This window comes from Cygnus atratus, chromosome 26 (genome assembly GCF_013377495.2).
Source record: "Cygnus atratus isolate AKBS03 ecotype Queensland, Australia chromosome 26, CAtr_DNAZoo_HiC_assembly, whole genome shotgun sequence".
Classification (NCBI taxonomy): Eukaryota; Metazoa; Chordata; class Aves; order Anseriformes; family Anatidae; genus Cygnus; species Cygnus atratus.
Genome location: NC_066387.1, coordinates 5,095,555 through 5,119,316, shown reverse-complemented (window position 1 = coordinate 5,119,316; position 23,762 = coordinate 5,095,555). Strand labels below are relative to the sequence as shown.

At 39.5% G+C, this 23,762-nt stretch overlaps 1 protein-coding gene across 2 annotated transcripts in view; it reads left to right on the top strand.

The window, feature by feature from the left end:
• Positions 1–23,762, top strand: part of AP3D1 (adaptor related protein complex 3 subunit delta 1) — a 44,245-nt gene that overhangs the window by 16,986 nt on the left and 3,497 nt on the right. Inside the window, exons 5-29 of one of the 2 annotated variants that reach the window (XM_035569640.2) lie at positions 74–181; positions 548–677; positions 1,894–2,033; positions 2,302–2,375; positions 4,185–4,234; positions 6,222–6,271; positions 6,706–6,754; positions 7,534–7,679; positions 8,483–8,631; positions 8,722–8,952; positions 10,098–10,329; positions 11,528–11,673; positions 11,808–11,949; positions 12,868–12,939; positions 13,911–13,986; positions 14,718–14,917; positions 15,548–15,621; positions 17,953–18,154; positions 18,858–18,920; positions 19,541–19,633; positions 20,149–20,295; positions 20,433–20,480; positions 20,853–21,042; positions 22,162–22,250; positions 23,284–23,369. In XM_035569640.2, the coding sequence (XP_035425533.1) occupies positions 74–181; positions 548–677; positions 1,894–2,033; positions 2,302–2,375; positions 4,185–4,234; positions 6,222–6,271; positions 6,706–6,754; positions 7,534–7,679; positions 8,483–8,631; positions 8,722–8,952; positions 10,098–10,329; positions 11,528–11,673; positions 11,808–11,949; positions 12,868–12,939; positions 13,911–13,986; positions 14,718–14,917; positions 15,548–15,621; positions 17,953–18,154; positions 18,858–18,920; positions 19,541–19,633; positions 20,149–20,295; positions 20,433–20,480; positions 20,853–21,042; positions 22,162–22,250; positions 23,284–23,369 (2,987 nt within the window). Of the gene's footprint in view, positions 1–73; positions 182–547; positions 678–1,893; positions 2,034–2,301; positions 2,376–4,184; positions 4,235–6,221; positions 6,272–6,705; positions 6,755–7,533; positions 7,680–8,482; positions 8,632–8,721; positions 8,953–10,097; positions 10,330–11,527; positions 11,674–11,807; positions 11,950–12,867; positions 12,940–13,871; positions 13,987–14,717; positions 14,918–15,547; positions 15,622–17,952; positions 18,155–18,857; positions 18,921–19,540; positions 19,634–20,148; positions 20,296–20,432; positions 20,481–20,852; positions 21,043–22,161; positions 22,251–23,283; positions 23,370–23,762 lie in introns of both variants that reach the window. The other variant, XM_035569639.2, reaches the window with a different exon arrangement.

Here is a 23,762-nt window from a genome sequence, read left to right as displayed (position 1 = left end):
AATTGGTCTGAAAAAATAGTTTCTCAACATCCTGTGTGATCTTAAATTTTTGAGCTTCTTTTTCCTTTTTTAGGATCTGAGTAGCCCTAACCAATATGATACTGGAGTTGCACTGACTGGCTTGTCCTGTTTTGTTACTCCAGATCTTGCCAGGGACTTGGCAAATGACATCATGACACTGGTGAGTTGATAAGACTGAGTAATGTTTTTTCCTATAATTAAAAAATGTTAATTTGTTCAAATCTGGTAACTACCTGGTAAATTTAGAACTGTTACATATTAAAGTTGACAGTTTTTCCTTCTGAGTCTTTTGGGGACCCTTCACAGCCTTTGTGGCTCAGGAGGATTGCATTGGTTATTTCTGTTAGTTGGGGTGATAAATGATGGTACTTTGCTCATCCATCAGCAGCTGAGTTTTAGGAAACTGAAGTAGCCAAGTCTCCTGTGAAGCATTTTTGAGAGAGACTGGTGTGGACACAGGGGCCTTGAGAAGAATCTTGGAAATGTAAATTTGCTAAGAGCCTGATCCCAATTGTTTCATTAACAGATGTCTCATACGAAGCCTTATATCAGGAAGAAGGCAGTGTTAATCATGTACAAAGTTTTCTTGAAATACCCAGAGTCCCTCCGTCCTGCATTTCCTCGCCTTAAAGAGAAACTTGAAGATCCAGATCCTGGTGAGTGGATTTTAGTAAACTGCTTCTACTCCAAAACATTTAGGTATAAATGCTTTTCAAGCTTGTAGAGAAGAGTGAAAAATGAAAAAAATTCTGAGCACAAACAATGTTTGAACAGGTAGATGGCCATATGAGAGTTTTGACAGATGTTACCATATTAAAAATGCGTTCTAGTGCTTTCTTCAAGGCCAAAGTTACTGAAACTGCATCGGTGGATTAAACTTTAATGGGACAAAGCTGCTTAGGGATTCGTGGCTTGTTGCTTAACTTAACTGTTGAAAATATTTCAGTTGATTTCAAGCTTTTTGTTTGTTGTGCACTTCTACAAAGCTGCAGCTATTGGCTGTTGGCAATAGATGTACTTAAAATAATTTCACATAAGTCAGTAGACTTTTTTCTATTTTTAAATTTTAAAATATACTTCTAATTGGTGTTACTGGAAGGTACTAGTCTTCCTTCACTGTGCCAAAATGCTGTATATCTGTTTCAAGGAATCTGTGTGCATTGTAGTTCTACGAAGTCCAGTTGATTTGTGTGTTTAGAAGGAAAAATGTAGATATGTTTACTGGACTGATTTGTTACGGGCATGTAAGATGCGTCTTCCAGGGACAATGTTTATTAAAAACAAAGAAACAAGCAAAACCACCTGCAAACAAAGGAAGAAACTACTTATTTATGATGCTTTATGGAAAAAACTTTCTGCTATGAAACATAGACTAGAAGACTCCAAATTGAGATTAAATTGAGATTGAGCAATTAGAATTAACTTGTTCAGTCATCTTGTTTAAGGATTTTCTTTTTCTGGTTTAATTAAAAATGTCTAAATAATACATTTTAAAGAAGCAGTGTTTGGAAACTTTATGGTGGATAAGGTTAATGATTTTAATTTTTGTTGTCTGTGTCCCTCAAACGAGCTATCTACAGCAAGGAGGGGAGGAGAATGTCAGTGTCCTGTTGTCTGATAGTGGGCACAAAGCAGATAGATAGTTTAATATATTAGAAAGCAGCCAAAATTAAATAATATCCTTTCTGAGTTTGTCTTGCATTCCTATGTTTAGTTCACTACCTCATCACTGGTAATGAGGCTGAGCCATTCCTTTTGGAATATGCAAGTCTGAATGTTTAACTGCTTTTGTTCTGGGTGTTCTGCACCAGAAACTTCAATTACAATTAAAGTATTTATGAGAATTCTGCTTTTCTCACTTCTGTTTCCCAGGTGTGCAGTCTGCTGCAGTAAATGTTATTTGTGAGCTGGCTCGACGCAATCCCAAGAACTACCTTTCTCTTGCTCCACTCTTTTTCAAGTTGATGACATCGTCAACCAATAATTGGGTTCTCATTAAAATTATAAAACTGGCAAGTATCCTCTACCTATGCTTACAGGATTGGGATCCTCATTAAACTGTGTTGGATATGAAAATAGTTTTCTTGCTTGTAGGTATAGTTACCTTTAATTCTAATTAAAAAACGAACCAGGAATCTCTTCTAGCATTTGTGAACTTAGAGGAAAAAAAATACTTTAATATAGCTTAGTTAAATATAATGAATTGTAGTTTAAATAATGTTTTTATGTTGCTTAAAACCAGGTATTAATTCACTTTCTTGTTTGTACTCCTTAAAATAGTTTGGTGCTCTTACTCCATTAGAACCTAGGCTGGGAAAGAAACTAATTGAGCCTCTGACCAACCTCATACACAGGTATGTATAACAAATGCTACTTTGTTTATTCAGGATTGGTAAAGTGTGTGTTAGGTAGGTCAGTAGCTAGGTCCAGTGATGCATTTCTGAACTTCTTCCTGAGCTTGAATGTGTTGGTTTCAGTATCAAAGCAGTAATATTAAGACTATTCCTAAGAAACTTGACTGAGATAAAATACCCTAATGAAAGCCTTTGGGTGTGGACTGTCTTGAATTTCTCAGAAGCTTGCATGCTTCGGTTTCACTCATTTTAAGCCAGGGATTACTTTGGTGCATGTATTTAAACAAATACACACAAAAAAACTGTGCCTTAAAAAAAAAAGCTGTGTATTTGCCTCTTCTGTTCGTCTGCACGTTTGACTCTTGACTTTTTTGGAAGTGCAGTTAGATAAAGAAATTTGAAGATACCTTTGTGCTGTGTTAAAGCTGGTTTGTATTATTGTTTTGGATCTAATTCTGAACTAAACTCAGAAAGGAGGAAGGAATAAATACATATTCCCAGTTATGGAAAGTGTCATACTATGTTGGAGTTACCAAAGGTTAAGATCAGTTTCTCTTAATGTGGCAGAGCATGAGGATGAACGAGAATGAGAAAATTTAAAACAGATATCTGTGTAGCAGTGAGAGGGAGCTCTAGCCAAACATTTTCTCTTCATCCTCATAGTACTGCTTGTAAGGCTGGTTCTGAGCAGACCAGCCAGAAGGCTTGCATCCAAACAACTAAGGAGAGTTTTTGCAACAGTGATGCATACATACAAACTCACTAGAAGCAGTACTTCGCTAGAAAAAGCAGCAAGGTGAACAGAATGTCTTCAGTCCTGTCTGTGTCCTCTCCAACTTCCACAGTAGCTATTTGTTTCATTATTTCTGAGGACATAATCCTGTTCTGATTGGCTTCCGTTGTCGTCATTTTGGGTCTCATATCACACATGCATAAGGCCAAACAGCCTGCCACCTACCACAAAATGCATAGAGAGCAGAAGTGATTGTCCCAGTTCTGAGCATGCCAGAGTCATGGGTACCATGTGCTGAGTGACCTTCGCAGGAGTAGTTTGTGACTGCTGCCTCCAGAGCTGTTTGCTCATTACCTTTGCAGACCTGCTTCTCCTGAAGCAGTCCTTTGTTACTTGTGAGGTTTGCTGTGTGGCTGGGGGGCACTTTGTGTCTGTTTCCATCGTATAAATCAGTTTTTGTAAGTGAAATCCTCAATCTCACTACTTACTGAGAGTTCAACTGACAATTTTCTTGAATTTACGTTTGGAGTGGAATAGGACATTTGAAAATATGTTGCTGGCTTGTAGAAATGAGCAAGAGTCTGCTGTTCATGCATGACTCATTCTCTTTGGGAGAGAGACCTGGAGGTTGTCCATCTGCTTTTCTTATCGTGAATTTTTGACCTTGGGCAGAGGACTTGATTCGATCCTTGGACAAGATTGGTTCAGTGCTCTGAAACTGGGACTGAGATTTTGAGTAACCGCTTCCTTCCTTATCCCTCCTGTTACAGTACTGTTACTTGAATCTTCTCAGAGAAGAAATGACTTAATCCATCTCTGCTACATTCTGTTTTGGAAGTCAAGGAGAGGACTGCAGAATCAGCTGTTTTCCCCTCCCCTCCTTTCAGTAGCCAGCTGTACTGCCTCCCTCCTATTTATAAGTGAGAATCATTTCCTCTACTTGGGAGGTATATGGAACAGAATACTGGCAATTTCCTGTGTAATTAAAGGTGTTAACTAGCTCCAAGATATTGCTGACAACTCTTCAAAATGTGATGGCTTTATTCCCTATTTAAAACACTTGATTTCTGTTTCAGCACCTCAGCCATGTCTCTGTTATATGAATGTGTGAACACAGTAATAGCAGGTGAGAACTGAAATTTGTGACCTAGAAAGACCATGATGAACTTTGTCATCAATTAATTGTGACTGTTTTTTAACTTAATGTATTTCTATAACCACATTAAATTGCTTGGCAAACTTTCAGTGATTTCTTTCACTACATAACTAACTGAAATCCTTTGTTGTCAGTAGATGAGGCTAAGTTATTACAGCTATGTTTTGTTTGCTAAAGGCTAAAACAAAGCACTAACGATGAGTAATTATATTTTATGTAATTTATGTTATTTGTATTCAAGCTCCTAAGTGTTGTTAGAACTGAAATATGCCAGCAGCAATAAAATCAAGAACATGATCAATGTCTCATGGAAACATTGACGACATTTTCTTATGTGAGGAAAAATAGTAAGCTATTTTCTTAAGCTGTGGAATTGGAGAAATAAAGTAGACTTGGTACAATTCATTGAATGAGGTCACTGAAATAATAGATCTATAGTTTACGTTCATTTCTGAGCGGGGAAGGGATGTGAACTCACTACTTGGGATGGAGAAAGAAACTAAGGCAAAATGGGGTAACATGGTATTCCAGTTGAGACCTGGCACATTCCTGCCCTCGTGTGGAAGCGGAGGGTTGTTGATATCCACAATTTGGCCATGTGTCTGTCTCATGGGTAGTTTGGGATTCTCCAAGGGATAATGATGCAGGAACGTACTGCATTGGATCTGTGCAAAGAAATGGTGACCTGTCACTTGCTTCATGTTCACTGATTCCATCAGGGAAATGCAAGATGAAGTTATGATGGTGAGGAAAAAAATAGCACTGAGGCTAATTCCATTGCGGATAAGAGGGTGTCTTCCTGAGAGAAAATAGGGTAAATCATAGAACCATTAAGGTCGGAAAAGTCCTCCGAGATCATCTGGTCCAACCATCTCTCTACCACCAATATCACCCACTAAACCATGGTGCGTGGTCCATGGTTTAGTGGGTGAACCAGGTGGAACCAGGTCCAGCCTTTCCTAAAACATCTCCAGGAACGGTGATTCCACCACCTCCCTGGGCAACCTGTTCCAATGCCTGACTCTCTCTGAATAGAAATGTCTCCTAATTTCCAAACTCTGAATAGAAATGTCTCCTAATTTCCAACCTGAACCTCTCCTGGTGCAACTTGAGGCCATTCCCTCTTGTCCTGAATCTGTGGTTCAGAGAGAAATTCACTTGCTAAGATCACCTCAGGGAGGCCTGCTAAGGGGCTGTAGTGTAAAACTTTAATTTGGAGAATGTGAAGCTGAGTACCTGCATCAGAGCAGCACCTTGCACCTGCCAGTTCCCTGCATGGCCTGAAAAGCTACTATCCACACTCCTTCCCAGAAATGTAGTTCTGCAGGATTATGGAGAGTAAAATGCCACTGCGCTTATTAGTCACTAAGGTCACTTTGTGTTACTGGCTTGGTAAAGGATTGTGCTGGCATGGACGTGCTAGGTGACAACAGTAGTTAACAAGATACCACCACCTTTCCTGCCATGGGTTGCATGTTGTCGTTGCTTTACAAATGTCCAATGTGATCAACAGCAGGAGCTGATTTAGCCTTGAGTCTCTTGCTGGCTTGATGAAAAACTCCAGTTTAAATATATAAACTCTAGGATCCATTGCTGCATTTCATTATGTTAGGGAAATGTACACTTAAATTCATCTGTGCCGTAGCTGGTGACATATTTACAGCCATGACTGCTGTGTGATATCAGTAAAATACACATTAATGAGAGCAAAGTGTAATATAAAGCAGCTTTGACCTGGCTGTTCCAACAGCTCATGCCTTTACATTTTTTTTCCTGTCCTGATATTTATTACTTTTCATAAAGTATAAGAACTACAACCTTCTCTCCTCCCTAGCTCACCAAAAAGATAAACAACAAAAACTTATCTTTCCTTGCGAGCTGAGCTAGCTGTTGACCTTTGTGTTACGTTATATTCATTCAGAATATAGTAACTGAAACCTCTGTTTGTTTATTTCAGTTTTGATATCGCTATCCTCTGGGATGCCTAATCACAGCGCTAGCATCCAGGTATAACACTGTTTGGGTTCTGGTGGGTGTTACTTGTTCTGCTCTACTGTGTAATACCAAACGCTATGGAGAAATTGGATTACGTTCCTTTGTGAAAGCAATAAATAGCTCACTGAAGAGCTCTCACATAGGTGGAATCCTACAGACTGAAGCATTTCTGATATAAATTATGTTATTTTCTTTGGTTTAATATGCAAATTCCCCTCCTTTAAAGGTTTTCTGTTATATTCATTTTGTATCAATGCAATCATAAGAACTCTGTTCCTTCTGTTCTGAAATCTGTAAATGCAACAAGTCTGTCTTACCAGAGGCTGCAAGTCTTCCTTAGGATGCTTCCTTGTGTGCTCTAGCCACCTCTGTGTATTGAGTAAACTTTACAAACAGTTTAATTTAGATTTTTGAGGCTTGTAATAAGCTTGGTCTCTTTTTCCCAGCTTTGTGTACAGAAGTTAAGAATATTGATAGAAGACTCTGACCAGAACTGTAAGTATGTTGCTTGTCTGCATGGAAGCTTTTAGCAACCAGTCACTGGGGGGAAACTGCAGCAGTCTTAGAGCAATGAGTTTGCTCCAAACAGCTTACTCATTATTATAGTGCCTGATATGTTGTAAGCAACTGCTGGTTTTGTAATGTGGAAATAATTTTTGATGTTGAACATTTATTATAAGGAGCTTTTTTTAAAACAGATGACTTATTACTACTGCTTGTGGTCTTGAAAATCTCACTTATCTTCCTACCCCTTTTTATAAACTTCCTGCTTGCAGAGTAGTGAGGACTATTCTGTAGTGAAAGCATAATAGTAAAATGTAGGAATGGTTGCTTTTTTGGTGACTACAAAGAACATTGTAAAAACCTTCTTTGTGCAAAAGCTTTTCTTGACCTGTTTTCCTGCCTTTTTTTCCATTGAGAACAGGGCTTCTGCTTAATACACCAGTCTTGTCTTCTTCATGCTTTTTAAGCTGTGTTCATCTTAGGATGCCAGCTCTCAAAACGCATAGGTTCTATATGTTAAATAATATTTTTAAATCAATGATAAAGCTTGAAGTGCAAGAAGGCTGTGATGACTATGAACTATGGGTACGGGGGGATTATAAAATGGAGGAAAATCTGCGATGTGCTGTTTCTCAAAAATGGTCCTCCTCATCAGAGAGAGTTATTTGAACGTGTAAAAGTTGGTGTAAATAAAAGCAGTCAATATTAAGTTTTCATGTGCAACACAACAGTATTTCTATATTTGGAAAGAAGTTTTTTGTCTTTCACAGTGAAATACCTGGGATTGTTAGCTATGTCCAAAATCCTGAAAACACATCCTAAGTCAGTTCAGTCTCACAAGGATCTCATTCTCCAATGTTTGGATGACAAAGATGAGTCTATCCGTCTCAGAGCTTTAGATCTGCTGTATGGCATGGTATGTTTCCGCACCTATTTCCTTTCCCTTCCAGCCCATGTGACCCCTTGTTTAGGAGGCTAATGTTTAAAAAACAAACAAAAAAACACACACCTTTCTCTTCTCCTCTCCTCAGTAGCATTGTGATAATAACTGCCAAACTTCTTCTGGCACTTCTTGCAAATAAAAGATCTGGTACAGCATACGAGGGCTTTAAATACAATCCAACTGTGGAAAGACTTTGAGTTCAGGCACTATGGAAGTCACCCGGAAGGCCTAAGAACTCGCTGCTCCTTCCTCTAGGTGGAAAGTGGCTGTGGACATACTGGGATAAGTCACTGCTCTTCTGCATTGCAGTCCACGTTGCAGCACACGACAGCTGGGGTTGACATAAGTTATACAAAGAATGGGAAAGAGTCTGGAGCACTCTGAAAAGGCAGCTTTAAGCTGCTTCTCTGTCAAATTTGCCCTTTCAGTCTTGTTATGCCTTCTTAATGACATACGGAATTTCATTCTGACTGTTTGTGTGCAGCCAGCTTTGTGCACACGTTCTGCAGCTGTGCAGAGCAGTTTATAAAGTGTGCATAGGCTACAGGGGCAACCTTGTGGTGAGAACACTTGATCTGTGAAAGGACTGTGTGTACAATTCTTGTAGTAAAGTGTTTTCCATTCGGGGGGGTCTTTGCCCTTGGTTCTGATTTCTTGTTAACACAATAACATAGGTCCATCAAAGAGTTTAGCAGTTGCTTTACTGGAATTAGAAGAATTTGCCCATACAGTAAATAGCTTATTTTTGGTTCAACCCTCCGATAACTCTTTAACAGGTTTCGAAGAAGAACTTGATGGAGATAGTGAAGAAATTGATGATTCATGTGGATAAAGCGGAAGGGACAACGTACCGGGATGAGCTGCTGACTAAAATCATAGATATTTGTAGTCAGTCCAATTACCAATATATCACGAACTTTGAATGGTCAGTGGTTTTGTGTCAAATTCGAAATGGTCAGCAGTGGCGATGCGTGATTGTCCATTAATGAAATTGTGTCCCTTTCGCTTTTTGTAGGTACATAAGCATCTTGGTGGAACTGACCCGATTGGAAGGCACACGACATGGGCATCTTATAGCAGCTCAGATGTTAGATGTAGCTATCAGAGTTAAAGCTATTCGTAAATTTGCAGTTTCTCAGATGGCTATGCTTTTGGACAACGCTCATCTCATAGCCAGCAACACCCAGAGGAATGGAATCTGTGAGGTGCTTTATGCTGCTGCTTGGATATGTGGGGAATTCTCTGAGTAAGTGCAATTGGGATGACACTTTGAACAGCTTCTCTCGGACGCAGATTCAGATCATTAAAAACTACTTTTTGAGAGAAGGGTGGTTCAGAATGTGCACCCTTATTACTAACAAAAGGATTGCTTCTTTCCTGCTCCTTCGCCCCATGAGATTCCTCTACTCAAGACAGATGCTTCATTTTGAGTATCTGTTTTTTTCCTCTGTATTCCTGCCCACTCATACAATAAGGCATGATTGTGGATGTAAGCAGTCAAGACATTAAGCCAGTGATTGAACCCTTTAAATAGGGTTAGACTTTTATCATTATATAACAGGGAAAGTATCCAGTGAACCTGTTTGACTGAAATGTTTTTTTTTGCTTTTCTTCCTCTTTTGCCTGTGAGAGGTTTTTGCAGAGCTTGCTTTTCATGAGAATGAGAAGTATTATTTCTGTCCCAAACTGGTCTGTACCAGCAGTAGCACAATCTTTAGTGTTGTGTCAACGTTAACTTCTATCTTAGATATATTCGTCTCTTGGTTGAGTGTGCATGCACACGTGCTTTACCTAGCCTTCGTTTTGATAAATTGGACGTACCATGGTATTGTATCATAGAACGGCTTAGGTTGGAAGGCACCTTAAACATCTAGTTCCAGCTACCCCTGCCATGGGTAAGGATGCCACTCACTTGATCAGCTTGCCTGGGGCCCCATCTAACCTGTCCTTGAGCACTTCCAGAGATGGGGCATCCACATTTTACTTTTGTTCAGTAACTGGTTGGAAATACCACCTCACTGATGCAGTGGTGAAGTACAGAATGGCAGAAAAGTACCTGGGCTGCTAGTCCCAGGTTGTCAGTGCAGTTGCACGTAACGTGCAACGCTTAGTTAATGGGGAAAATACTGAAACTGTAGAGGTGGAAGCTGAGGTGTCCCTCCCCTTCCCCCTTCTTTAAAAGGATAGTTGTAGATTCCTCTATATCATGTTACTGCTGTCATTTGAAAGGGGAAAAGATGCAGAGAGCAAATGATTATGTATTTGTAGTCTCACTTGTCTTTCTGCAACACTTTGTACTTTAACAGAGGTTTTTGAAAAATTCTTTATGAAGACTGACAAAATGTTGAAGTTGCTCAATTATTGTCTTTCATGTGTTCACTGTCTTTTTAGACACCTAGAGGAAGCAAACCAAACTTTAGAAGCAATGCTGAGGCCTAAAGTTACAACTCTACCAGGCCACATCCAGGCAGTTTACGTCCAGAACATGGTGAAGCTCTATGCATCTATCCTACAGCAGAAAGAACAATCTGGGGAAAAGGAAGCAGCACAGGAAATTACACAGCTGATGATTGAGCGCTTGCCTCAGTTCGTACAGAGTGCAGATCTAGAAGTTCAGGAGAGGGTAAGAGAACAAACTTATCTTCGAATTTATCGTACAAAGACTCATTTGTATTGGATCACATCTCATTTTTTGTGGACATGCACATTTTATACAAGCCAGTGTTATCAGAGTGTTTGTATTCTGTGCTTTTTGTAACTCAGTGAAAAGGCACCTTGGAACTAGAAGAGGTAAGAGTAACATTTTGTGTCAGAGCCCAGATCTAATTCTAGATCAAAATCACCTCCAAAGGCTGCTTGCAAGAACTTAATTCAAAACAATTTTGTTTTAAAATTGTGATCTAGGACTTGAACATGTTGTGAAGTCCATTTTCCAAGATCACAATTCAAAATGCTGCAAGATGACTGCAGTGATTTTTGTGATGTACCCATTGAACCAAAAAGAGCTGCCATACATACTAATTCCTAGTGGATACACAGGGTAGTTGTGTTCTAAAGCACCTTGCCCCTGCCTTTATCAGAAACTATCACAGGGTGGAAAGTGACAGATGAAAGACCAATAACTGTGGTATTTAGAAAACGCTATAGAATTTTTGAGGCTTTACAGTGATTTGCTTACGTTGTCAGGCTTACATGGAAAACTTACTTTTTTATTTTTGCATGTGATAAAGGTTAAGAGTGAGCAAATGGTTACTTTATAGTAAGATGTGATAAATTCAGCAGTACAGTCAGATTTGCATTCATTGATTTTAAAAAATGCTGTGTGCTGGCATGATCTAAATGGAGAGTAAGAGAGGGTCTGTGCAGGCAATATATGCTTTGCAATGTCACAAGTGTGTTCATTAAACCGTACAGGCTTAGCAGGGAAAAAGAGACTGCAGACTCCTCAACCCAGCCCCGCCGCTTATTCCCTGTTAAGCCTAAACCTTTGTTTCTGATGTGCTCTTTTCATTAAAAGCGGGGGGACGGGGACATGTAAAATACCTTCTGAAAATCCAGTCTATTATGTACTTTGTTCTAGAAAATCGTTTTTTAAAGCCAGGTAAATAGCATTATATGCTATGGTGGAGAGAGGCAGCTGTATTTTGGTTTGTCTATTGAAATCAGTAATAAATTAGACACAGCTAGAAGTAGTATGGTGCTTCTTTTAATTCCCTTATGGCAGTAGTCACTACAGTTATCTTCAGCTGACTTCAGTTGGAGTTCATTTTTGGTCAGTTTCTAAATATTTGTTCTGAAATTACTTTTGCATTTGTTCTTAGGCTTCTTGTATTTTGCAACTAATAAAATACATTCAGAAGCTACAAATAAAAGAAGTGCCTGTAGCTGAGGAAGTAATTGCACTGTTTGCTGGTGAGCTGAACCCCGTCGCTCCTAAAGCACAGAAGAAAGTCCCAGTTCCAGAGGGGTAAGATTCTTGCTTGCAGTGCTTTATTTGAACTTCCAAAATCTTAAATAGTAAAGATAAGTTTATGACTAGAAAAACTGAAATACTCAAGGGTACTTAGTCTAGCTATTTGTGTTTACTGTAATTTTTACCAGCTTGGACCTTGATGCCTGGATCAATGAGCCTCCATCAGACAGTGAGTCAGAAGATGAAAAGCCCAAAACAATTTTTCATGATGAGGAACAAAGGCATTCCAGGCACAGGCAGCCAGAAATAGATGAAGAAGAACTGGCCAGAGTGAGTGAACATTAATATGCTTTTTTTTGGTACTTAGTTCAATAGTAATATTGTCAGAGTTAATAAAACAGTTGTAACTGCTGTTTTAGATTCTCCTTGTAGTCAGAAGCAGACTGCTTTCTACAGCTCTGGAAATCTGATGATTTGATGTGAACAAAACACGTGTTTGAACAGAGGTATCTGTAGTCACTGTGGAATACGTCCAATATCAGGTGCTCCTGGAAGTGTGGCTTTCTTATTTTGTCCAAATGGAAGGAAGATATAAAAATTCCTTGTTAGGAATTTTGAGTTCTTGTAAAAATCTGACCTGAAAACTGTACTGTGTAATGCAGTTCACTTTGAAGTACGGGGTCTTGAAGATGAACACTTGCCCTGAGCTCTGCAACTACTTGTTCTTACTTATCTCCTTCATTGGTGTACTTGTGTTACTTAGTGCTCTATATCAGCAAAAAGAGGCAGCACCTTTGCTCATGGACTACAGCAGCTTCTGTGAACTACTGTAATGTGTCTGTTCTCAGTAGTGATAGCACCTTTCCTACTTCAGACGTTTTCTGTTTCCTTAGAGAATACTTTTTGTTGATAAGAATCTTCACTTCTTCCTCCAAGCTGTGAAAATGAAAACAGAAATGTTTGCATTGCCATCCAGATCTGGTCTTAACAAAGTTATCTAGTCTAGAATCAAAAGGCAAAGAAAGGATTTTCTAAGGAGTATCAGTTACAGCAATAACAGTATTTAAAGTTGTATCCTAGTATGTCTCATTACTCATGGTTTATCATAATTCAGCTACTATGCTGTAGTATTTTTGCAAGTAGTTAAGCAGCGTTCCAAATACTAAGGGAGATCATGCTTTTGCATTCTGATGCCTCTTAGTTCTCTTTGCTTGTAAGCAAACGTTCTAACTACACTCTTTCTTTTAGCGTCGAGAAGCCCGGAAACAAGAGCAGGCAAACAACCCATTTTATATTAAAAGCTCTCCTTCCCCACAGAAGGTGAGTTCAAATGAAAATCTTCTGCTGGTCTCTCATATAAGTGTGTGAAGTCTCTGAATGCCAGAGCTGCAGTTTCCCGTTGAGACACTTCTGATTATTTCTACTGCAGTTAGGGTCGCTTACTAGTGTGGCAACTGGAGTGATTGCATACATCTATTTTTATAGGCCTTATTTGTGTTGAAAAACTTGCAAATGACCAAAATAGCACAAGAGCAGCCAGCTTTCTGTGGATTTGCAGTGGACCTCCAGTTAAAAAATAAAGTGGTGACTTTCACAGCTCCCATTGCAGAGAAGCTTGTAACAATCTTTAACTTGTCATGGAATGCCCGGTGTTTGGATTTGAGCAACAAGACTCTAAAAGATGCAAAGAAACTTTTCTTCTTTGCCCTTATGTCACAAATTCCTGTGCAGGTAGTTTGTCCCAACTGTGGTTGATGGATTCAGGGTTCAGATTGCCAGGCACTTCATTAAGAGCGCTGGAGAGAGTGAATAAACACTTTGAGGTTAGTAGTGAACATCCACACGGAAATATGTTCCCCTTAAAACACACTGAGTGTTCATGGATCAAAAGGTTGTGGTGGCTTTTTTGCCATCTTTTTCAGGGAAAGATTCTGTCTTATTCCCTCTGTCCTAAGGACTGCCCCATTTTCCTCAGCCTAGACCTCTAAACTTCTTTAGAAGTGGCAAGTTATTGTCAGTAAAACAAACCAAAATTTCGTCAGAGTTGCAACAAGCCTTTTCTGTGGCTGTAGCAGGGTTAAGGCTCTGTAGTTAGAGGCAGGGTGTTTTATAATAGTTATCAGTTAGCTCTAAAATACATCCTGCTACCAGATAGGATTTAGTACTGAGCTATTCCATTCCTATCCTTAAAATGTTCGCTTAAAGGATTAAACTGCTTGCTGTTTTGTAATGTAACGTGTCTATTTATATAGATCTGGCAATGCTCAGAACATAAATTTTCATTTTCCCAGCGATACCAAGACACTCCAGGTGTGGAACATATACCTGTGGTCCAGATCGACCTCTCTGTCCCCTTAAAAGTTCCAGGTAAGTGCAGTTAATATTTAAAATCAATTACAGATTTTTTTAAAGCAAAACTAACAACAACAACTTAATTTTTAAGTACAAGGAGCATGCTTTGATTAGACTCCTAAATGGTTCTCCTTAACTAACATTTCTTAGAAAATAGTACTTTGTGGTCTGAGTCCACTTGCTCTCAAGACAGCATTAGAAGTAATTCTGTGATTAAGTATGTTGTACAGCCAAGTCTGTAGCGTGGGAATGTTTTAAAGGACAGAAGGTGATCAGGAGACATTAAGTGGAGTCTAATGGTACGGATATGATTTTAGTGTTTTTTAAAATAACAAAAATAGCTTCAAACAATTAATTTGATATACTGTTGTTAAAGTTACTGTTGTAAATTGAAAGTGATAAGTTGTAAGGGCAAATACTTGAAGTTTACATAGCAAAGCATTTTCCAGAAGTATGGAAAACTGTCAGTATTAGTATATCCATCACACCAATTCTAGTTAAAGTGTGCATATTTAGCCCCTCTTCGTAATCCATTTAATGTAGACAAACAAGAATCAGAGCAGAATACTGCTCTCCTGTTTTTGGGGAGAGATGGAGTGCAGCAGGAAAGTTGCTGCTAAAAGGGCTGTATGAGATGTCGAAGTGTAAGGCAGTGCTGATTGTCCTAATTCTGAGACACTAAGAAGCAAGGTTCATGGACTGATCAGTGTTCATGTGGATTGAAAGCAGTTTGTCTTCCTCTGCAGGAATGCCTATGTCTGACCAGTATGTGAAACTGGAAGAAGAGCGAAGGCATAAACAGAAACTGGAGAAAGACAAGAAGAAGAAAAAGCAGAAAAAGGAGAAGAGAGGAAAGCATCATCGCCATAACTCTTTGCACACAGAGAGTGAGGAGGATATCACTCCGGCTCACCATGTAGATATCATCACAGAGGAGATGCCAGAGGTCAGTTGATTAACTTTGTGCTCTTCTGAGGAGATTTTCCCCAAGAATTGCCAGCTAGCCTGTGTTGTTGCAGTTAGAGCTCTGACTTCTTGCAAAGCTGTTTAAGAAATGACTGATTGAGATGGCTGTAAGCTGTTCTTTCCAGGGGGAGAAATGATTGTCTTTTTGTGTACAAAAAGACAAAAATTGCCACTGAAGCTATTAAAAAAAACAAGATGCATCTCTGCTATAAAAATAACACTCTCCAAATAGTCACTTCATTTATTATGCTCTACTGCTCCACTTTGACATTAACTTGCTGTCTAGTCAGCAGCTTTGCAGCTGATTGTAATTAATTGCACATGCTAGTGATGCAATCTGTATTTGTTCCGAAAACTTATGTTAATCAAAACTAAACAGCAGCGATTCAGATCCTGCAGTTTGTGAAGAATGGCTTTCTGTTCTAAATTAATCTTGTAACTACACGTTGCATTAAAGCACACTCACTGTTCTTATAACTTACTGTGCCTGACTGCAAGCTGGCCCATTCCGTGGTTAGCAATCTGAAAAACTGCACCGAGGGGTGTAGTTTTGAAGTTGCCTGGGGTTCATTCACTTCTTCAGTGGATGGTCTCTTTCTCTTTCCTGCAGAATGCATTGCCCAGTGATGAGGATGACAAAGATCCCAACGATCCATATAAGGCACTTGATATAGATCTGGATAAGTAAGTGACAGTTTTGTATGTGAATTTACTTAATTACTAAGCAGAATGCATGAGGACTAGTCCGAGGCTAAACAGACACTATCTACGGTCCACTATGTGAAGAGACTTCAGTTTCTCTCCATGTCTTAAATGTAACCTCAGATGATCATCCAGGTTTGGGTTCCCACTGAAGCATAGATGATAAAACCTCAGATGCTCAAATAAAGGGGTTTTGAAAGGGTGAAAAAACATTTTGTGTGACCAAATAGAATGTGAAAGCACAGGAAGTGTCGCTAGAATCAGAAAGAAGTGAATTAGAGCTTTTGGGTGTACCAAGCTCTTTGATTCAACGTGCATTTGCACAGAATGTGATCCACATTCATCTGTGTTCATCTCAGATCTGCTGTATGTATGTACTTATAAGCGTGTATACTGTGTTGTGATAATGTGAGCATTAACAGCCGGTCTGTAGCATCTCTGTTGCCTTGTGGACCTTCAGTGTAGTGCCACTACTGAAAAATATTTTAATACTACTGGATTGTATGCAACTTTGGCCAGAGTCTGGTTCCTGTGCAGCTACTGGAGTTGCTTATGGTAATAGCAGCAGTGCAGCAGGCCCTGATACCCTGCAGGCTGTGTGATAGCTAGAAGATGTCTGTTAAATACTGCACGTGGAGACTTTTTTAGTTGCTGTCTTACAGAATCACAATGCTAAATATAATTGCTGTTTTATAGTCCATGGATGCCTCCTATAATGCTTTGAAGGCTTTGCGGGCACGCGTGCATGTGTAGTCTGTCTGCCTCTTCCTCTTTATGATACAACAACTGGAAGCTCTGTGCCATTCTCTGCAGTTCTGTAGGAACCTGTAGGAGTTTGGTACCATGGCACTCTTTGGGGAGAAAAAAAAAAGAGGGGGGAGAATGTAGCATTTTTTAAAAGTGAAAGAGCAGTTTATGAGGAACTTCTTCATCACCTGGTCATGTTCCCCTTTGAGTCTGCAAAGGACAAATGTATAAAAGAAAATTAATTTGTGATATTAGTTTGTGTTTGCTTTGGAAGCCTCAACAGCATAGGAAAAAGTTAAGTGGAGGAGTTTCTGAATGCTAGGCTGTAGGAGGCATTCTGGGGCTTTTGTATTGTTCCCATCCATTCTCTTTCCATTTCATGTGAGTCACTGTGCTCTCCTGTCATGTTTTCTCATGTCTCTGTCCTCTCTCTTTCTTTCTGTGCTTGCACTGCTATGTCTGTGTCACGCTCACATGCAGTCTGGTTTCAGGGAAGCCTTCCAGGTAAGACTATACTGCTAAGTGCTTGACCTTCTTTGTCTTGAGGGGTCATGAAACTATTGAAATCCTTGACCCTCAAATTTGTGCAGGTCTGTTCCTTGTTGACTTTCAGCAGTCATCCCTGGTCCTGTACAGTTATGTGTCAAATAGCTTAAAGATGAGATTTGCTTACAGTTCAAACGAATTGGGTCCTTCTTGCCACTACAGTCTCTGTTTCAAAGTTGTTTTTTTGTTTTAAATTGATCAGGCTTGGCTCTTCATACAATATAAGCAAAAGATTAAGACAGATAAGACTGTTGGATATCTTTTTGAGCTGGTGCTTGCTGCTCAAATATAAAAAACCATGTTAAGCAAAAGCTCTAGAAAAAAAAGAAGCTATCAGCCAACTTTTGTTCATTGGTTTATGGACAGTGCTTGGAAAGAATGGACAAATTCCTGTGTAGCTTTTTTTCCCTAAGTAATGGATTTTGGATACAGTGTAAATCTGAGCTACTAGTCATACTTCTTGGAAACAAATATCTGACATTAAATGCAACTTTTTTTGAATGTAATGGTAGAGTACAAATTCATAGCATGATCATCCAAATTTAAGCAATTAACTGCTTAAAATTCACTTCTAGTCAGTGGTCTATTCATAGATAATACCAAAAAAAAAAAACACATGCCCTTCAAGGGCTGCTTGAGCCATGTTTAATTTTCCACCTGTTTTCACATCTTTGGTCTTACTTTAAGACTGAGTTCACAAAAATGCAGCATAATGCTATGTGTATGTATCCTTCTGTAGGTGTTACTCAGCCTGCAAGACTATAGTTGTTATTGGAGTGATCAGGTTTTAGCAAGGGCTTGGCTCTCAAGTCACCTTGAAGGTGTTTCTGTCAACTTCTAATCCTCGAGGGCAGTATCTGCAGTTACATAAATAAACTTAAGGTGTATGTGCTGATTTAGATTTCAGGGCCCAACTCTTTTTTTAAACAAAATAAAGCTGTTCTTGGAAGTTCAGCAGATAGGTTCCCTTAACTCAGGTTATCTTTGCAGAAGGCTAATAATGTTCTCTGTATTTTTAAGGCCCTTAGCAGACAGTGAGAAGCTGCCAGTGCAGAGACATAGAAATGCGGAGACCCTGAAGTCACCAGACTCAGAAGCTCCACCTGTAGAGAAGAGTAAGAAACCCAAAAAGAAGGAAAAGAAACACAGAGAAAAGGAGAGAGACAAAGGAAAGAAGAAAGAGAAGGAGAAAAAGGTAGTAGAGGAAGAAGAGGAGAAAAAGGTAATTCTTCGAGACTTGTATTCTTTTAGAAACTGTTGTTATGGGCCACATCTACTGCTGTGTTTTGATTGTTGCTTGGGAACAGTCATGTTTGACAGTTCAAACAGCTGAACATTTTTACCTTTTATCTCCTTAAACTTTTACGACCTTGCAAGAATGTATTTAAAGATTTGTTAATAAAAATAACTTTTACTTAACTGTGTAAGTTACTAGAATTCAGCAATCAGTAGCCTATGCAAGAGATCTTGCAGATCTAATCTGGAAGCTGTTTCCAAAAACTGATGTTTTCCTTGTTCTTAAAATTGGGAAGTTTCGTTAGCAGAACATCTGTAACTCACCTTCGTTCTGTGTCCTGTCCCCATATACTTAATCCTTCAGTTATAAAACCTACATAGGTTGCAAGTTCTTCTGAATGCAGAAGTATCCTCTATGCTAACCACTCTGCGGAAATGCAGGCTTTCTTTAAGATGCAGCCAGTGTTCTTTGTAACTTGTGGTTACTATCAGCTATGGCCAGGTTTAGAAATGTATTTAAAAGGTGAAGTTAAGCTCCTTGAATTATTTACTCCTAAATATATTGCAACATATTTGATGCATTATGGAGAGATGCATTTCCATGAAAATTTAAGGTATTAACATACATTTATTTATTTATTTTAGAATGATACCAAAACTACCATAATGTTTTTTCTTCTGAAATTCAGGGGGAAGACTTGGATTTCTGGCTCTCCACTGCTCCACCACCTGTTTCCACTACACAGCCACAGGTAGACATCGTACCATGTCACAGGAAAACTTTTCTTACAGTTGCATCTTAGCTGTGATATTAGTGTTGTGTCATACTGCAGGAAGGAAGAGAAGGATAGCTTTCATCTCCTCAACATACTGCCATGAAGCAATGAAACCTTTTCTCCGCACTTTGGACACTGTAATGGGAAGTTTCAAGCTCACTCTGTTGCGCAGATCAGTGGATAGAAATACAGATGCAGCTGCAGGGCAGGCTTTGTGGATTTTAACACTATATTAACCTGTAGTTTTATTTCTTGGTGTGAACTAGACACTAGCAATATTATTAGAGATGAGACATAGTCTGAAAGAAAAACTAATGAATTTTGATGGAAGACTTTACAGGAAGAGACATGAAATATAAAGGGACTGATTCCCTGGAGGAATTCTTTTGTATCTTGTCCTCAAGTGATGATGTTTGCCAGGTTTCAGTGACATAGTGAAAGCCTTTATACCACGTTAGTCTAATGTAACTGTCAAAGTAACGGTTTTTTGGAGGGGTAAGGGGATGGGTGTCACTGTTACGGTTTCTTTTGTTGTGGGATTCAGCTCTTTCAACTGTGTTCCATTAGTGTCATAATCCTTCTGATAATCTACTCAGAGTGGGCCTGAAGTGAGTGCTGCTGTTGTGGCTGAACCTGAAGAGGTAAAAAAGGAAGAAAGGGAAGAGCAGCAGGAGGAAGATGAAGGAAAGGTAAGCAGTCTAAGTGGCTGACACCCTTATTTATATTCTTCTGGTGTCTCCTGTTTCTCATAAATAAGCATGCAGGATTTACCAACAGCATTTTATTCGGTGTATTCATCTGCAAATAGTGTGCAGTGGGATGTTAACACCCTTGAGGAGTTCTACACACTTCATAGTAAGAGGTTTGGTTGTTCCCTGAGGAAGGGTCAGCTAGCAGTTCTAAAGCTGAGCTTTCAAACAGTCAAAAAAATATTTGGCCTTCCACTAATCCCATGCTGCTTTTGGCTAAGGCATTGGTATCTGAGCTGGGAGCGAGGGTTTACTGGGACTCAACACAGAACGGTTATTGTAAGGAATGAGGACTCCATTTCAGGTTTCTGCAGTGGTAGGAAGCTATGCAGTTGGCTGGAAGGTTGCATAGATTGAGAAGTTAGAGTTGCAGGGTTGGTAGGGGGGTCATGTTGTAATAGCTTGACATACAGAGGTTTCTGTAAGGATTTATTATAGTTTCTTGTTCTTGGTAGAAATCCTCCAAGCACAAGAAGAAAAAGCACAAGAAAGAGAAAGAAGAGAAATCCAAGGATAAAAAGAAATCCAAAAAGAAGCATCACAGTGAGGAGGAAGCAACAGAATCAGTGCAGAATGGAACACTAGATGATGAACCACTACCAGTGAGTAGCTGTGCATTGGCAGCTCTTGCCTTAGGAAGAAGACAAAAGTTAAACCGTTTTTTTGGGGAAAGAATGTCAGTTCTCTTCAGAGAAATTAGTTACGCTATATATTGTAACTGTGACTTCTTTCTTTTCAGCCTATGTCCAGTTACCGCCTTCTTGCTGAAAATCCATGCATTAAAATGGTGAGTTTTTTGGCATTAAAATTCAGATAACTACTACTTTTGTGTTTTCTAAGGGAAGGGAATACTCTGAGGGTAATATAGTGAGCTTTTATAGACCTGTAATTAAAGAACCATGTAAATCCTAGGATGTAGAAAGCTAACAAGGCTCAATCCACATTCTTTTGGTTGTTGTCTATAACAAGTTTTTCAGTTGTATCTTTTCCCACTACTTAGCAGTTCTGTGGAGCTGATCACCAATATGCTTTGCATTATCCTACAGTTGTACTGAATTATCTTCTATTTGAAGCTTGCCATATTCTGATAGTGTTCTGTTCTGGCGTTCTGCTGTGTAAAGCTTCTGAATCTTCCCTATGATGTTTTCTTCATTTGCAGACGTACGATATTCAAGGAAACCTTCAGAATGATAGTCAAGTTACTGTCTCTGTTATCTTTGAAAACAAAAGCACTAGCTTCCTTAAGAGCATGGAATTAAATGTCCTGGACTCTCTCAACACTAAAATGCTCCGACCGGAAGGATCATCAGTACATGATGGAATACCTGTGCCCTTCCAACTACCCCCTGGTATGTGCAGCTTTGCACAACACTCTTCGAGTATGTCTGGTCCTGCACTGCCCTCCTGTGGAAAGTACTCTTTGAACTTATTGGTACTTGCTGTTTTCCAGAAAGGCTTGTGTTTCTGCCTGGGTGTTCAGTGGGCTTTCACGCAATTCGCTGGAGAGTATAAGCTGTCTTACAGTAAGGCTATAAATGCAGGTGCTTCTGTACAGCAAGAGCAAAACCTGTAACATAGGACTGGGAGTCCAACTGTCCAAGTTCCTTTTTTCTGGTGACTGCAGGCTGGTACAACTTTGAACATGCCAGCATGGCCATCTGCAAGAATCCCAACTTCATGAGGGATTTGCTATGAGATGTAAAAAGAAAGAAGACTATAGGCCTCTTTCTTTCCCACTGGTTCTTGAACTAGTAGAATTCACACTGGCTTTATACTGAAGCTGTTGATCCGTTGTTTTAATGGTACAGGCCATATGCATGGGAAGTTTATAAGTACCTACTTTTTTGGATAGGGAGCTGAGCCCTAAATAAATAGGAGTTGCTGAGATTAGGGATAATACCTTCATAAATAGTACTATGACTCAACTTCTTTGAATTTCACTTCCTTCCCAAAGAGTTAATTTGAGTACTGGAACAGCTCACAGAAGTTCTCTGGGATTTAGTGACATTAGAATGTGTTTTGATTCCCCCTGCCCCTGTGGAAAGCAGCAGGGAGTAGGGTATCTTTTTTCTTTTTGATTCTATGGCAGTTCTTGACAGAGGTTTGTATATTAAAAGAAAAACACAAAAACATTATTTCTGAAAACCACTTGGCGAGCTGTAAGTCTTCCAGTTACAGATTGTTTAAATGGATTGCCACTGTGACACATCTTGCCCAGGAACTCTCTGTAACCTCAACCAAAAGCCAGTCATTAGTGTTGCTCCTCAGATACCCAAGAGTTAATTGCTGTAACACTGCTAATTCACAAAAGGAATTGTGCTTAGTCTTCTGACTACATGGAAAACTTCAAACTTGGTTCAAAAATAGTGCATAAAGCTTAGCTGTTACCGATCAGTTTATTCTAATCATTACTTAGATATGGAAGCCGTTTTCTGACCTGACTTCTCCCTCTCCTTTCTTCATGCTAGGAATCTCTAATGAAGCCCAGTTTGTGTTTACACTTCAGAGTATTGTTATGGCTCAGAAGTTAAAAGGAACACTGTCCTTTATAGTCAAAGTAAGTGCAGCTTTTTAAACTCTGTGCTTCTGCTTCCTTTGGAACTGCATAAGGGAGCTTGACTTGGGTGGAAAGCACTGCTTTAGAGCTTTTCTTAGGCATCATTTCATCTCTGCTGCACCAGCCCATTCTGTTCTATGAGACGTATTTTTACATGACATCTTGTGCGAAGAGTGTCCTGAATACTGCATAAGCATGTCCTAAATTGTCATTCCTGGCAGTGTGAGCAACGCAGCCTGAAACATTTGCCACATTGTCAGCTAGAAAATCACTGCAGTGATGCATTTGCCAGGGGAGAGGAGGATAACCAGCTAGAGAGAGATGTTTCTTCTGGTATCAGCTACCCAAAGATCAGCTGGATAGTGCTATCTGGCACAAGGCAGGAAAAATACTAAGAATTAGATGAGATTAATAAGGATAGAAACCCAGAGCAAGGGTGATGTTATGTGAAGGCATTGTTTAATAAGTATCTGCCTGGTCTGTAGGTTATCATCTGGGTTTCTAATTTTTTTCTTCAATAAAATTATTAATGAAGTAGCTGTGTGAACAGCTTGAAGGAAGTGAATGGAGACAGCTGCGAACATTTCTGAGTATACTTCCATTTTATGTTTCTTAAAAAATAAGTAGTATACCAGTTCTATTTTTAGCACCTCAGAACCTGGAAAATGTTAGTTTATTTTTGGCCAATTGTGAACAATGAAAGCAGATCTTGAAGTGTTAGCTTAAATTCAGTCTGCTCAGTTTATTTCATTCAGCAGGACACAACTGAAAATGGAGCCAGATCTGTCCAGTTGTGTCCGTTACCTGCTCTAGGTGTATGTATTAACCCACCTGCCCAAATCATGTCTCTTAAGTGGCCTGATATTGCAGCGTGATGGTCATCCTCAGACTGATCCTTCAGGCCCACCCCAGGGTATATCAAGGGGAATTGAGCCTTAAAAGTCTCATCTGTGCCTGTTTGGTAGGTGGGGGTGGTGCCTCCTCTTGCTGCCTCGAGGCTCCCATTCATCTCCTTTCCTTTGACCTGTTGCAGAATGATGAAGGTTCAACCCATGAAAAACTAGATTTCAAATTGCACTTCAGTTGCGCTTCATACTTGATCACGACGCCTTGCTATAGGTAAGTGCCATTTAGGGGGCACCTCACAACATCGGTGCTTTTGCTGCCCATGTGAAGCTGAGCTTTGGCTGCAGGCTATGTCTGCAAGATACACAGCATGCTTCTGACTTTGGCTGCTTGTTTGGTTTGATTGGTTTGGTTACAGTTCAGTTATCTTTTGTAATGTTTGACTGTTAAAGTAGGGCTAGTGGTTTGTTTCAAGTGACTCTGAAGAAGGAGCTATATGCCATGTAGGCTGACAGCTTGTGTGGAAGTAACTCCGGTTGAGGCCATAGGATACTCTAGTGCAGTCTGGTTCCTATGTTTGCTCTAAACCCGTTTTCCTAGAGCTTGGTAGTACTTAAACTTCCTCATCCTGAGATGTCTTGAGGTCTGAATGGGGCTAAATAACAG